This window comes from Balaenoptera borealis, assembly GCF_965194805.1.
Source record: "Balaenoptera borealis genome assembly, chromosome: 14".
NCBI classification, from domain to species: Eukaryota; Metazoa; Chordata; class Mammalia; order Artiodactyla; family Balaenopteridae; genus Balaenoptera; species Balaenoptera borealis.
This window is the reverse complement of record NC_138875.1, coordinates 71,818,009-71,832,128: the sequence shown is the minus strand read 5'-3', so window position 1 is coordinate 71,832,128 and position 14,120 is coordinate 71,818,009. Positions and strand designations below refer to the sequence as shown.

Below are 14,120 nucleotides of genomic sequence, written 5' to 3'. Positions count from 1 at the left end.
GGGAGGGGAAGTGGTGGGAGCTGTCAGGTCCCCCCACCCTCTACTCCCTGGCCAGTGAGGGCGGGGCTGAGGTTGAGGACCATGCTGAGTCTAATCCCATCGAGCAGTGGGTCCTAACCTCAGCCAGAGTCAACAGAGGCTTCCTTGGATTTTTTTCGGAATGCCGTGACATCTGCGCGCCACGCCAGGCTCACCTACTTAGCAAGACTCGCCTCCCACAACCAGGCCCGCGGGATCCCAGCACCTCGTCCTGTCTGCTCATGAGGCCTGCCCGGAACTCTCCTCTCCTGCCCGAGGGCCCGTGAAGAGAAACCTTTCAGTAAACTCACAGCCAGACCCCCAAGTGAATTCTGGAGTCCTCCCCAGCGTCTGTGGCCGTCTCATCGGCCTCCAGGGCCCCAGCGACAGGGCACGACTGCCCAGCCGAAGACAGGATTGCTTGCTGCCCGGGACCAGGCTGGGGACAGAGATGCCACACGGGCCAGTTTATTCCCATTTCTGCTCTGTACAGCTATATACAGTTGGTGTGAGCCTATGGTACATTATTTCACAAAGTTATCTTACATCCTTTGCACACTCCTCCTGAGCGGGAAGTACCTGCGGACGACGAAGGAAAGGACGCTCACGGGAGCCAGTCTGTTGCTGAGGACATGCACGGGGGCGCCCTCCCACCTGCTCCCGGGTGCCGGAGGCTTCCGCAGTCTTCCTCCTGGAGCAGATGGAGGCTGGTGGGGGCCAAGCAGCACCCACAGCCCCCACCACCCGAGCCTGCCTGACCCCACCGAGTACCATCAGCAGCAGGACAGTATCCCCTGGCCCCTCACCCCCCGCCCGTCACGGGGCGCTGGCGTGCATCTTCTCCAGGCAGCTCGTCCAGAAGGTCACCAGCCGGTTGTCACGGTTGACGCAGAAGTCCGTGAAGTCCTTCAGCAGCCGGTCAGCAAATCTCTCGTCGCCGGTGGCACTGGAGCGCCAGGTCTTGGTCAGCATGGTGTTGTAGGCCCAGCTGTAGCCCACCCTCTCCTCACAGAACAGGCTCTGGCTGGTGGAGCTGGTGGAGTTGCGGCGCCGCCTTGGCTGCCCCGAGAACTTGCGCTTGGAGTAGGGCAGCTGCAGGAACACCGTGCCTGTGGGGACAGGGGCCAGGTCACAGTGCCGGGAAGGAGGGAGGGAGGGTGCCCGGACCAGCCCCCCGGCCCCCACCCCCGGGGCTCCCGGTCCTACCTCAGCCTCCCCCGACCCCACCCCGTCCACGCTGCGCCTGGAGCGCCTCACCTGTGACGTGGATGTACTGAGGCTTGGTCTCAGCAGGGAAGTTGAAAGCAGAGGCAGAATATTTATCTTGAACAAACCCAAACCTAAGGGAAGGACAGGGAGACAGGCCGATGAGGGGCCCCTGGGCTACAGGGACACGGTGGGGGGCAGGAGGGCGTGCTGGGGGGAGCGAGAGTGTGGCTAACACGGCTCTCCGACGGCCAAGGGATCTGGAAAGTCTCTTTCGGGTGGAACGTTCAGGCTGCTTCTCACTGTCCTCACCACTTCCCACCACCCCGGCCCCCTTTCCTCTCTGGGTGCTGAGAGCCTCTCACCTGCCCAGCTTCCCTCATCCAGCCTTCATCTCCACCCAGCCACCCCCCCACTCCCTCGCATCGGCCCTCCCCCCTGCGCCCACCCCCAAGACTGTCAGCTCCCCCGGGGAAGGCCCTTATCTTAACTCTGCTGAGCCGGGCCCCTCCCCTTCCTCTGTTCTCCCACACTAAGCACACAGTAGTTCTCAATAAAGGCTTTGCGCTGAGAAATATCATAACTGGAGTCCTTTCCTTAAGGCGAGGAAAGCTGGGACCCTGCCTCGCTGTGTTCTGGAAACAGGCAGGAGGGGCCATTTTTCATCCATGGCTTGTTCTATTCCTGGTTTTTTTATTTCCACAAAGTGCATATATTACACTCTACCTGCTAAGTGCTGTAAAGGATGCATTGGTAGATATGGCCCCTGCCCTGAGTCTGAGGAGTTTATGTAATGAAGCCTGTGATGAGGCAGAACTAAAGCAGGGAAAACCCTGTCTCCTTTCCTGGACTGAGCTCCAGGGAGGTGCTGTGTTGCATCCTCTACAGAAGCTGCTGGCTTTACACGGGCACTTGATAATTACTTACTGAAGAACATGTGAAGTCAGACACATAAATTAAACAGATCGGCTGATGGGCACCGCCAGCTCATCACTGTCAGCTGGTTCTAGCACATGCAGGAGCGCCTCTGGGGTCTGCCCTTCTTCCTCTCTACTTTCCGATCAAGGCTCTCTACTTACTCAGTGTGGATCAGCAGGACCTGCTGATAAACTCGTCTTCCTAATAATAACTACCATCTCCTGGGGTCCTAATAGGTGCTGGGAACATCAGGGAACCCTCCCAACAACCCTGTGAAGGGGGAGAACTCGAAGGCAAAGCACCTCACAGTTCCTCAGCCAGATGCCGGTGGAGGCCGAGGTGAACCAGGCCTGTCCGCTTCCCACATCAAAGTCCTTTCCCACTGACCTCTTCATTGACCGCCCCGAATCGCACCCCCTCCTCCTGGACGGAGGAAGTCAGGTGCCCTGGCATTCATTTCACAGCCTTTACCAAACATCGAAGAAAAGGGCTGAGTAAGGTCTAAGGCAGGCCTGGGCCGGCTTGGGTGGGGGAGGCCGAAGATTCTGGACTTTATCCTGCGGTTGGTGGGGGGCTGTGCACGGAGGGGGGTGTGCCAGGTGGGGCGGGGACAGCTGAAGGCGCCTGAACAAGATGATATGACACTGAAGCAGGCACAGGAGGCTCTGATTTTCTATGAATAACACAAGGCAGCAACCGGACACTGAGTTAGTGATGTTCTAGAGACACAGCTGGACCGGCCTGGGGGGTACAGCTAAGCCTAGGAAAGGCTCTCCCTGCTATACATATTAGGTACCAGTAAATATCTACTGAACATATCTATTGCTTTTTAACCATTCATTGTCTTCTCAACATGTGTCAGGAGGCTCCTGACAGATTCTACAGTTTTTCATCTCCTGGAGAGTTTGGCTCCAGGTCTTGTAGGAGGCTGAGGAGAGAGCTCTCTGCTCTCCTACAAACTGGAAGAAGAGGGAAGCAAGTCTGAAAAACTACAGCTCCAGGAACTGGACAGGTGGTGCTCATCTCTGAAACCAAGGCAGAGGGACCAGTCGGAGATAAGCAGTGAATCTGTCACTGGCTGTCACTGGTGGACTGGGTCCATCTCCCCAGAAAGAGAATGAACTGGGCTTCACTGTGGTAACTGCTATTTGAGACCAACAATGATGCCTCCCCACGCTTCCCTCTTGCTAAGGGACAAACCTGTGTGCGATGGCTTCCTGGAAAAGGTGCATTCGGTCCCAGTATGTTTCTGGTTCAAAGCCTAAAAGGAAAAAAGAATAAATGCCGAGTTGTGATTCCAAGATCTGAAAATCTCCCTGGGTCCAGCCTTGGGTATCCTTCACTACTCTTGGCAGTGCTCCCCCCTTGAGCCTGAGCTCTGCTTTTTCACACCACCTGCTTTCAGAAGCACCAGCCTCCACCCCAAGGAGGGATATCCTAAAGACAGTAACAGCCCTCAAGCTCCATCAGGGTCTAGAAAGGAGAGGAATATGAGTCCTCAGCGACCAGTGTGAGCTACTAGAACTTGGTATGAGACTCATTCTAATGACCGTCTGTGCCAAAAGCGGAAAGGAGCAGGATGTTAAACTACAACCAAAAGATAAGCTTGAAATGCATGTTATTTGCTTCTAAGGAGAAAAAAAAAAAAATTCCCAGTCTTCCATTTTAGGGGTGGGGAAACTGAAGCAAATCAATATAAAATGATTTTTGGAAACGTGATCAGCTGGGGAGGGGAGGGGAAGGGGGCGGGGCAGATGAGTGCCCGCCCCCACCGCCCACTTCGTGCTGCAGCCTGGCTGGTGTGAGAGCAGGAGCAGGGTGAGGAGGTGGCAGGGCTGAGGCAGCTGTCACACATAAGAGGCAACAGGCCAGGGCTGCTCTCGGGATCAAGGTACTGCTGGGGCAGCAACCACACGAGACCTCGTCCCAGAGGCCAGGGGTGCCCACAGGGGCTTTGTTGCTCTTTCCGTATTTGGAATTTTATATCTAGGATAGATTTGAGGATTCCGGGTAACCAAAGAGCAGAAAAGAGAAAAGACTTTGGCTTTAATAGATAAAAACAGACACAGCGTATTTTTGTCAGATTTTTAAGATTTTGAATTCCCTGTTATCAGAATGGGAGATAACAGGAAGAGAGGTGGCACAGAAGCAAGAAAACTGATTTTTAGATTCAAGTCTTTATTCCTTTCAACTAGGACTCCTTTCGTTCAGCCGTAACCATGGCAACCAACAGAGGATGCTGGTCTTGAAGACTGGGTTACGACTGGCAGGGAAAGCCATCGGTTTACACAGAAATGTCCTCCAGTGCCAGCCCTGCGAGCACCCCTGTGCTGTTACAGCGAAGGTGGAAAACCCCAGAAGAGTCTTTGGGTGGTATGGGGAGAGATCTCACCTTCCCCTCAACATATTAAAAACAGCAGTAGGAGGCGGTGCCTGGCTTAAAGTCATCAGACACAGACATAATCACCTGCCATTTCAGGACGGCAAAAAACAGTCCCCCCTCGGCCACACCGTGAGGGTAAATGAGAACGTGTGTGGGGGGGGGTTGGGGGGTGCTTTGTAAACCCTAAAGATCCCGGGATCTTCAGCCTCCAGGGGCCGTGGGGCTCACCTGGAATCCCAACTACCACTTAAAACACTGTGTCTATACAAAAATGTCTTCCAAGATGTAAAGAATGTACAGGTGGGCCTTCGGAACAAAAGCTCTTTGCACCCTGGGGATGGGGGGGCCGTTTCTCTGCCACCAAACACAGCACAGACTCATAAGAACTCAGGAAAAAGCATCTCCTTCACCTCAAAAGTTTTTTTCTCCACACTGATAATTTCTACGCCTGAGAATCTACAGGGCTCTGACACACCAGCAGCGACTCTAGCTTTTCGTTATAAAAAGATCATCCATGAGCTCATGGGGTGCTTTGTAGGAGCTAATTACATGCTCATCGAAATGAGTGCTTGGTGATGAAAAGTCCGTGCTGTGTGAAGGCAGCTCATCCCTCCATCTGTCTACACCTGCCCTCAGAGTCTGGTGGACGAGGGTGGAGCAGCGGGTGGGGTCGGCCCCATGGTCTCCATTCTGGGGAAGCACTCTGAGGGGGTCCCGCGTCCTCCAGGTGCTGACGCATCTCAGCTTTGCACAACAGCACACTGTGTCCTGTTTTTGCTTTCAATGCCTCCCATTTCCGGCCCTTTCTCGTGGAGTAGCAGATCCAAGCCTCCAGTGAGGATCAGATTCCTGCCGCCCAAACCAGTAAGGCTGGCGCAGAGGGAGGAGGGTGTAGGGAGAAGCCCGGTGCTGCTCAAGATTTACAGAGCACAGCGCCCTCTCCCACCCACCGTCCCCTCCAGGCCTTACGAGGGTCTTCCTGAGCTAGTGAGGCAGCTCTGGTCGCCCCCATTTTAGGAATAAGGCATTTGAGGCTCAGAGACATTAAGTGACTTGTCCAGGGTTGCTCAGCCACTAAGTGAAGAACCAGGATTAAAACTCTGGCACCAGCACTTCCCTGGTGGTGCAGTGGTTGGGAACTCGCCTGCCAGTGCAGGGGACACGGGTTCGAGCCCTGGTCCAGGAGGATCCCACATGCCACGGAGAAACTAGGCCCGTGTGCCACAAATACTGAGCCTGCATTCTGGAGCCTGCGAGCAACAACTACTGAGCCTGCGTGCCACAACTACAGCAGCCTGCGTGCCTAGAGCCTGTGCTCTGCAACAAGGCGGGGCCACCGCAATGAGAAGCCCGCACACTGCAATGAAGAGAAAGCCCGCACGCAGCAACGAAGACCCAACGCAGCCAATCAATCAATCAATTAATTCATAAAAAACAAACAAACCAAAAAAACCTCTGGCCCCCTGTCTACAAGGCTCCTTCTTTTCACTGGCCCGTGAAAAGCTGGCCTCCATTTTACCAAACTGAAAAAAAAAAAAAAAAAGCTGGCCTCCAGGCGCCTAGAGAGGCGACCCTGGGGGAAGGGTCTACGCGGGTGACAGGCCCTCCGGAGAGGGGTGTCTCTTACTGTCAAACAGGTGCTCGTTGCCCTCCTTGAGCAGGCAGCTGATGTTGAGCGGGATGAAGAGCTGGGCCCGGAGCGGGTCGCCGTACAGGTAACTGGGCAGTGCAAAGGGACCCTCCAAAACCGGCACCAACAAAAAGCCACAGGAGGTGGCCTTGCGATGCCAACCTTGGACCTGGTGGGAAGCACAGAAACACACAGCGTCACCTCCAAGTTCACTCTGACAAGAGAAGTAACTTCCTGAGGAGCGAAGCCACCCGAGTGATGGCCTGCGTATTGAGCCACACGTTCATTGATTAATGTCCGCCGGCTCCAGACCCACCCTGGGAGGAAGAAACACAGTTGAACCTCCTGTGAATCCTTGAAAGACTGGGAGGTAAGCGCACGGCTCCTCCTCACAGCCTGAGCTTCTGCAACTTCAGGGTCTCTTTCGGGAGGAACAGACTAGGGAGAGCTATGTCCTGCCTCTTCTTGCTCCATAGGATGTTGGAGGAAAGTCACAGGATATAGGTTAAGTCCTTCTAATTTTGTCCTTTATCAAAAATTTACTAAGTCCAAAGTATCAAATAGGAAAACAATTCACTCAGGCTGGCTGAGAGGGACAAGACGCGGGCTGCAAGATGATCATGGTGGCCTCTGGCCAAAAGTGACAAGCGCTGACCTCGCAGAATGAGAGCTGCTCTCTGCAAGCTCCCAAACGCCATCTGTCTGAAGACTGACCGAGAATGAAAGTTACTGGGGCTTAACGACAAACCTTCCCCACTCTTAGCTTTTCTCCCAGGAACACTCCTAACCATGACCAAAACACCAAGGTCTCTGCTTGACCAAGTAATTTCTAAGGCTTATGTAATATTTCTCTAAATAAAATGTGATTTATAACAAATGTGGACATGGCCTTAAAATAATAATTAACCTACACTCGAGATTCTTAAAAACTTAATAAAATCATGATAAAAATACGAGCAGCTTTCAGTGGGTTTTACATGAATTGATGTGAAAAGTGTACTTTTTAAAAGATGGATGCTAAACTCCTCTGAGGAAATAAATACTCTTCTTCCTGCCAAACTATATCTGTGTGTGTGTGTGCGTGCGTGTGTGTGTTTGTGTGTGAGTGAGAGAGAACGCTGTGGCTGTGTGGTTCTGAGACAGGGTCACCTGGTGGGGCTTCTGAGGAGGACGCTATCGCACAGGGCCAGAGGGTTAGTTCTGGCTGGAGGGAGTGGTCATCCCGGCGCTGACCCGCTGGGGACGAGCTGGTGTCCCCTGCAAGCTGAGCGGAATGGGCAGCTGGGCGTCTTTTTTGATTTGGACCTTAACAATGTTCCCTGGATGGGAGTGTCTCCATGGGAGGGGTCCTCAAAAACAGTAATGCCATTTGGAGGCAGACAGGGGCTGGGCAGACAGAGACGTGGACCAATCTCTCCCACATCTTACGGGGATAAAACTAGGCTTTTGAGCCCCGGACAAAAAAACCTGTACGTTGCCAGCCGACACTGTGCTCCTTTCCCTTTGGTCATCTCCTAGGCTCTTCACAAACTCTTTTTGAACTTTCCAGCTGCTTTCAGCTGTGCAATGAGATGTTTGGGCCAGTGTTGGAGGGGCGTGGGACTCAGTTGAAGCCATAAATACTCTTTGGGGCTGAAGGAGAAAGCATATAAAAAAGAGTAGGAGACTGTAAAGATGGCTCAAGAGGGCTCCTGGAAGACACTGACAGCTCGGCTAAGGAGCATTTATTTTAGACACACAGCCTGGGATGGGGGGTGGCCAGGAGCAATGAGTGACCTGAGGAGGCAGCTGCACCAGGGCGGACGAGAAGCAGAAACAGGCAGGAGACCAGTTGAAACAGGGCTTCTCAGCTTTGGCACTCGAGACACTGGGGCTGGGGGAGTCTTTGCCTTAGAGGCTGTGTTGTGCTCTGTGCTATAGGATGATGGGCTACATCCCTGGTCTCCCCACCACCCGCTAGACCCCAGGGGCACCCCCACCATTTGGGGCAAGTAAAAATGTCTCCAGATATGCCAAATGCTCCTAAGAGGTCACAACCACACACCTCCCCCACCCCTGTAGAGAACCAGAGTTAAAAGCAGTGATGTTCACGAACAGAGGATTGAGTAGATAAACTATGATACAAACAAGCAATAGAGTATTCTGCAGCCCTTAAAAATAATGAGGCAATGTCTTCCAAATTGAGCTGATGTAGTGTATTCTTGGTTACCAAAATACTCAGGTAGCTTTGGAACTTTGAAATGGTAAATATTCATGATGTATAAAAAAAACATGATACAGGGACGTCCCTGGTGGTCCAGTGGTTAAGAGTCTGCGCTTCCACTGCAGGGGCGCTGGTTCGATCCCTGGTCGGAGAAGTAAGATCCCGCATGCCACACAGTGTGGCCAAACAGAAAAAAAATACATGATACATAACTGTAGAATCTTAATTACATAAAAATGGATGCTTAGTTGCATAGATACACAAATGGGACCTAGAAGGACATGTCAGACTGTAAAATACTTGTGATTACGGATGACTTTGATTTTTACTTCTTGTGTTTTTTTAGTTTCCTATTACGCACATGTTAACTTTTAAGAAACAAATGTTATTTTAAAAACTTTCCCCCCAAAATGAGGCAAAACAACTTTAAAAAAAACAACAGTGAGGCCGACTTATTTATATTGATACAGAAGATATATAGGTGATAGGAAAAACACAACAAGAATAGTAAATATTCTGAGCTACTATATCTGTTAAAAAAAAAAAACAAAAGAAAGTAAAAGTAACAGGGCTTCTATATGCACAGAATCTCTCTGCAAGTACCAGCAAAGTGGCAGGGCAGTAGATGGAAGTCCCAGGGAACAGGGTGAGGGTGGGAGAGAGGGTTACGTTTTGCTCTACACCAGTGATTCTCAACTGGGGGCAATGCCCCCCCCTCCCTGGGGACATCAGCAATATCTGGAGACATTTTTGGTTGTCACAGGAGGGTATGCTACTGGTATTTGGTGGGTAGAGGCCAGGGATGTTGTTCAACATCCTACAATGCACAGGCCAGGCCCCTCATGACAGAACCATTGGCCCTACGTGTCAGTAGCACACCAAGGGTCAGAAACCCTGATCTACATACCCTTTTCGACTGTTTGAATTTTTCACTATGTTTAATTTTTTGAAAGAGGCTATTCCAACAGTCCAGGTGAAGGTAATAGGAGCCTGGAGTGAAAACAATTTTTTAAGTGGCGTGAATCTCTACCGAGCACCCGCGCGCCCGTCTGCCAGGTGAGCCCAGGCCCGACAGCACATAAGGGGGTCTCACCATCTCAAAGAGCACAGCGGCGGTCACCGCCATCCAGTGCAGCTTGATCTCGAAGGCCGCGTTCAGTGAGAAGTTGCCGTGGTAGTAACAGCTGCACCACTCCAGTCGGTCTGTGCGGTTGTTCACGTCCACGTCCAGGGTCACGGTCCTCTGCTCTGGGACAGTGGCAGCTACATGGCCGGGGGGAGGTTGGTGGCCAGGGGAGGGAAAGGAAGGCAGGGGGTGAGGAGGAAGAGCAAACAACCGAGCATCCAGATGTGAAACTGCAGATTCCAGACACTTCCTGGAAATCAGCTAGTCCAGGGCTTGGCAAGTGCTTTCCATAAAGGTCCACGTAGTAAATATTTTAGGTTTTGCAGGCTACAAGGTCTCTGTTCCAACTATTCAATGCTGCCGTTATAGTGCAAAAGCAGCCTTAGATATTACCTAAACGAGTGGGCGCAGCTGTGTTCCAGTAAAACTTTACTTACAAAAACAAATGGATTTTTAGGGCAGTCAGGCTACTCTGCATGATACTATAATGGTGAATATATGTCATTATACATTTGTCAAAACCCATAAAATGCACAGCACCAAGAGTGAACTCTAAGGGAAACCATGGGCCTTGGGTGATAATGATGTGTCAGTGTAGAGTCGTCGATTGTAACAAATGTCCCACTCCGGTGGTGCCGGTGATAGCAGGGGAGGCTGTGCATGTGTGCAGGTTGTGGGGGGCAGGGAGTATATGGAAACTGTACTTTCTGCTCAGTTTTGCTGTGAACCTGAAAGTGCTCTAAAAATAAAGTTTATTATAAAACAAACAAATGAACAAACAGGTGATAGGCCAGATGTGGCTGGTTAAACCATAGTTCGCTTCCCCTAATCTAATCCAACTCCTGATTTACAGATGAGGAAACAGCAACCCATGGAGGAAAAACGTCTTGGCCAAGATCAGAGTCAGAACCTCAGCCAGGCTGAGCCCCAGATCTTCCGATTCCAGTGACCACGAAGGGACACGATGGGACACGCAGCCCGGACCACAGCGAGGAGGAGGTCTTGCTTTTCTGGTTTCAACCCAGGAAGGCAATAGTTCTATAATCTTTTCTCAAGAAATGAAACCTCTTAATGAAGGCTAATGCTCTGTCCCAACAACCGTGTGCTGCCCAAGGATGCCAGGTCAGCACCAAAGCAGCTCATTCAATCTGGGCTCCTGCTCAGAAATCCTTCTCAACCAAGACAGGGGTGTTTTAGAGATGGGTCAGACTGTCAAGTTCCTGACCAGACTAAAGGCCCGAAGCTGGCTCAGAAGTAAGAAGATCAGGGCTCTGCTCCGCCTGGCTGGGCACTGCCACACATGGGGCTTCCGCAAACTACGATCGGACCCTCTTTCTCCCCCGCCCCGTCGAATCCAGTGGCATTTCTTTGTCTGCGGCGGTCAGCTTAGTTCTGGGTTCTGCAGGTAGAAGCCCCGAGTGGCTTTTATCACACACAAGTAACGGCTCTTGAGTCAGCAAATTGAATGAACTTGTGCTGGGGGGGCAGTGGAGCTGCCGCTCGGACGCTGAATGGGACCCAGGCAGACCAACACTCAGCTGCGAGGTACACAGCTCGTCATTCTCTCAAAACCAGAACGTGCAAAGTGGGAGACGCTGTCGACTTGGACTGGGAAGACCTAAGCCCTGCCGTCCAAGCCCTGTGACCCTGAGAACGTTGCTCCACCCCTCCTGGTTTGGCTCCTCATCTGCAAACTGAGGGAGCGCCCGTCCAGCTGCTTTGCAGAGGAGAGGGGAGGGTCAAGTGAAACGTGGATGAGAAAGGCTCTCGGACCCCCCTCCTGCCTTCTCCTCTGGCCACCCTCCCTTGTGACTCTCCTCCTTTCCTCCTGCTCCTGTTATTCCTTCCTCCCAGTTTAAGCCACGGGCTTATCACCACTGCTCCATCAGAGGTCTGCCCAAGACTGCCACGGACGCTGCTTAAGGTTAAAGAACTAGGCGGCTCTGGTGCTAAAAGTCTCATCAAAACGAGTTTCTGTCTCTGCCTCGTGTTCCTGACTCCTGACACCACCAGAGTAACCCTCTACTGAACAGCCCAAACTCAAGGAAGGAAGTTTGCTCTCTGGGCTTGGACAGTGTGTTCTCTGTAGGTGAAAAGCCCCAGTCACGAAAGAAAGGGCACTCGGAAAACACCAGCAGTGACTTTGCACATGTCTCCTCTCCCATGTGGCACGTCAAGTTCAGAACAGGCTGGTCTGAGGAAGGCAGAGGAAGCGCACTGTTCAGCCTAGTGGTTACGGGCTCAAGATACCACTGGCTTCGCTCCTCAGTAGGGGAGGTGACAGTGCAGACGCTGCCAGCGGGCTGAGGATGCTGACAACGGTGTGAGCCCAGCTGAGGTGCAGCCCCCGGCCAGTTCTCTGCATCTCTCCTTGACTTCCATGAGGACCGACTTGTTCCCCTTGGGATAGGGAGATACAGCGAGGCCAGTGAATAAGGACAAACCCAGGCTGAGCATCCTTCACCCGGGTCACAGAGAGGGGTTGTCATTCACCCGGGTCACAGAGAGGGGTTGTCAAAGACCCGAGGAGGGGATTGGTGTCACGGGCAGAGAAAGAACAGTATCTCAGGGAGAGCAGTGAAGGTAAAGGTAACAACCAGCTCTGCCCATCGACAGAACGAGCGATCTCAGGAGTGAGTGCCACGTGGGTGGGAGTTTTCAAAGAGCGGCTGGCTCCCCACTCCTCAGGTCTGCTAAGGAAGACATTCAAGCATCAGGGTTTGGACCGAGGTGCCCTACAGCCCCTTCTGAGCCTGAGATCCGGTGGGCTGTCAAGAGAAGGCTGAGAAGTAAAAGGCGTGGGACTGGCTCAAGGGAAGCAGCGCTGCCTCTTCCGGGGTCTCGGATGCCCCTGAGCTTCACGGCTCAGCGACACAGGATGACAGGGGTGGGGAAGTGGAGCCACCACAGACCAAGCCAGACAGGACCATGTGCCACCGTCAGGCATTTCAAAACAGTTTTCTGCTGCTAACTTCCAACTGAGAATTAGGAATGTCTAAAAAGGAACACATCAAAATGAATGAACGAAAAAGGGAGCAGGTCATAAATGATACAAAGGCCTTCTTCCCCTTCTATATCATGTTGATTTTTTTCTGAGAAAAAGACTCAACACTACAGATAGACCAATTTCACTTAAGTAAACAATACAGTAAAAGTCTATGTTCTAACCTGAAAAAATGCTGGGAAGAAGGATCTCATGCCCTAACACAGAGGTGGGAGGGGTGTTACTGGAGAGAAGTAGCTGTAATAATGCCGTGTTGGGTTTAAAAGGAAAAGAAACCCACTTCCTGTGGGAGGGGTGGTGGTAAAGGAAGCTGATGGAGTAAAATTCCACTATAACAATCATGGGAGCCATTGAAAACCTAGTAAGTGGATGTTTTCCCAGAAAACATGCACATATGAAAGATTCTGCCTAGTTTCAGAACCACCGACCCTCCTGACACCCCTGCACAGGGTGAAGAACACCCCAGGGTGATAAACTACCCGCTGTAGACATAAATCTCTTTGCCCCTACTCTTCCTCTTTTTTGGACATATTTTCCCATATGCTTTTCCTTTTTGACCACACTTTTTGAAGTAACTAAGAACCAAAGCTAAACCAAATGACACAAATATCATCCTGAGCTTCAGATGATGGCAGTCACGAGAGGGTTGTACCAGCGACTGCGGGAGAAGACTCTGGAAATGAGGATGTCCCTATAGAAACTGTCAAGATAGCCTCCAGAACCAAAATGACGACGCATTTCCCAGAAGCAGTAACCCTAACCAAGGGGTAAGTGCAGCACACGGGCTGGGACCCTGCACACACCCCCGTGGGGACCTTGGTGAGAAGTGGTGGTCTGTCCCCTGCCTCTCACACAAAGCACTGGCCACGATGGCTCTGAGCAACTCTGAGAATCTGGGAACTGTGACGACTAGTAACGTTTCCATTCCACCAGCTAGGCAAGAATTCCAATTAGCCGGGCACTTCTGGGCTAACCAAGTAGAATGGGGAATTTCCCTGGAGTTCGGCCTATGTTACGTTTGCTTCCCTCCTTCCAGAGGGTTTTGAGGGTCTCTCCAACCTGCCTTTGAGGGAAATCTCACGACGCCCTGCCTAGAGCACGCATTTTCTAAAGACGCTCACATCTCGACCCATCAGTCCGGTCCTTGAGAGCAGAGGTCACCACTGTTCAATAAGCAGGTGTTCACCCCATCTTAGGGCTGCAGGAACCAAGGAGCGGAGACAAGAATCCCGGTGTGCATCCCTTGATGGGGTAAGCACATTTGGGGAGGGAGGGCAGAGAGAAGGGTCACGCACAGGGTGAGTGCCTGGAATGGACCACCTCTGAGGTCCCTTCTTCTTCTGAGGTCCTAGGATGTTGTAGTCATGGGACAGCCTCTGGCAAGAGCTAAACCAGCAGGGAGCACCAGCTCACATCCCCTGTGTCCTGAGCCTCCTGGGAAAAGTGGCCACACTGTCTGTCCCCTCCTGTCCATGGAAGATTAGTGTCCTTCCCTGATTTGACAACTGCTGAGCCCTGTTGGTTGGTTGGGACAATGATGAGCTCGACCCACTAGGCTGGTGGAAGCCACACAGGAGCTGCGGTGCTAACAGTCACAGTGTGACAGCCGCAGGGGCCCTAACCCTGGTTCCT

At 52.1% G+C, this 14,120-nt stretch overlaps 1 protein-coding gene across 8 annotated transcripts in view; it reads right to left on the bottom strand.

The window, feature by feature from the left end:
• Window positions 1–458: 458 nt before the first annotated feature.
• The window catches only part of DEPDC5 (DEP domain containing 5, GATOR1 subcomplex subunit), a 91,885-nt gene continuing 78,223 nt past the window's right edge, over window positions 459–14,120 (bottom strand). For all 8 annotated transcript variants that reach the window (XM_082353050.1, XM_082353052.1, XM_082353046.1 and 5 more), the window contains 5 exons: window positions 9,452–9,621; window positions 6,153–6,324; window positions 3,343–3,403; window positions 1,276–1,358; window positions 459–1,127 (listed from right to left, as the gene is read on the bottom strand). In XM_082353050.1, coding sequence (XP_082209176.1) covers window positions 835–1,127; window positions 1,276–1,358; window positions 3,343–3,403; window positions 6,153–6,324; window positions 9,452–9,621 — 779 coding nt within the window. In that variant the 3' untranslated portion in view covers window positions 459–834. The remainder of the gene's footprint in view (window positions 1,128–1,275; window positions 1,359–3,342; window positions 3,404–6,152; window positions 6,325–9,451; window positions 9,622–14,120) is intronic.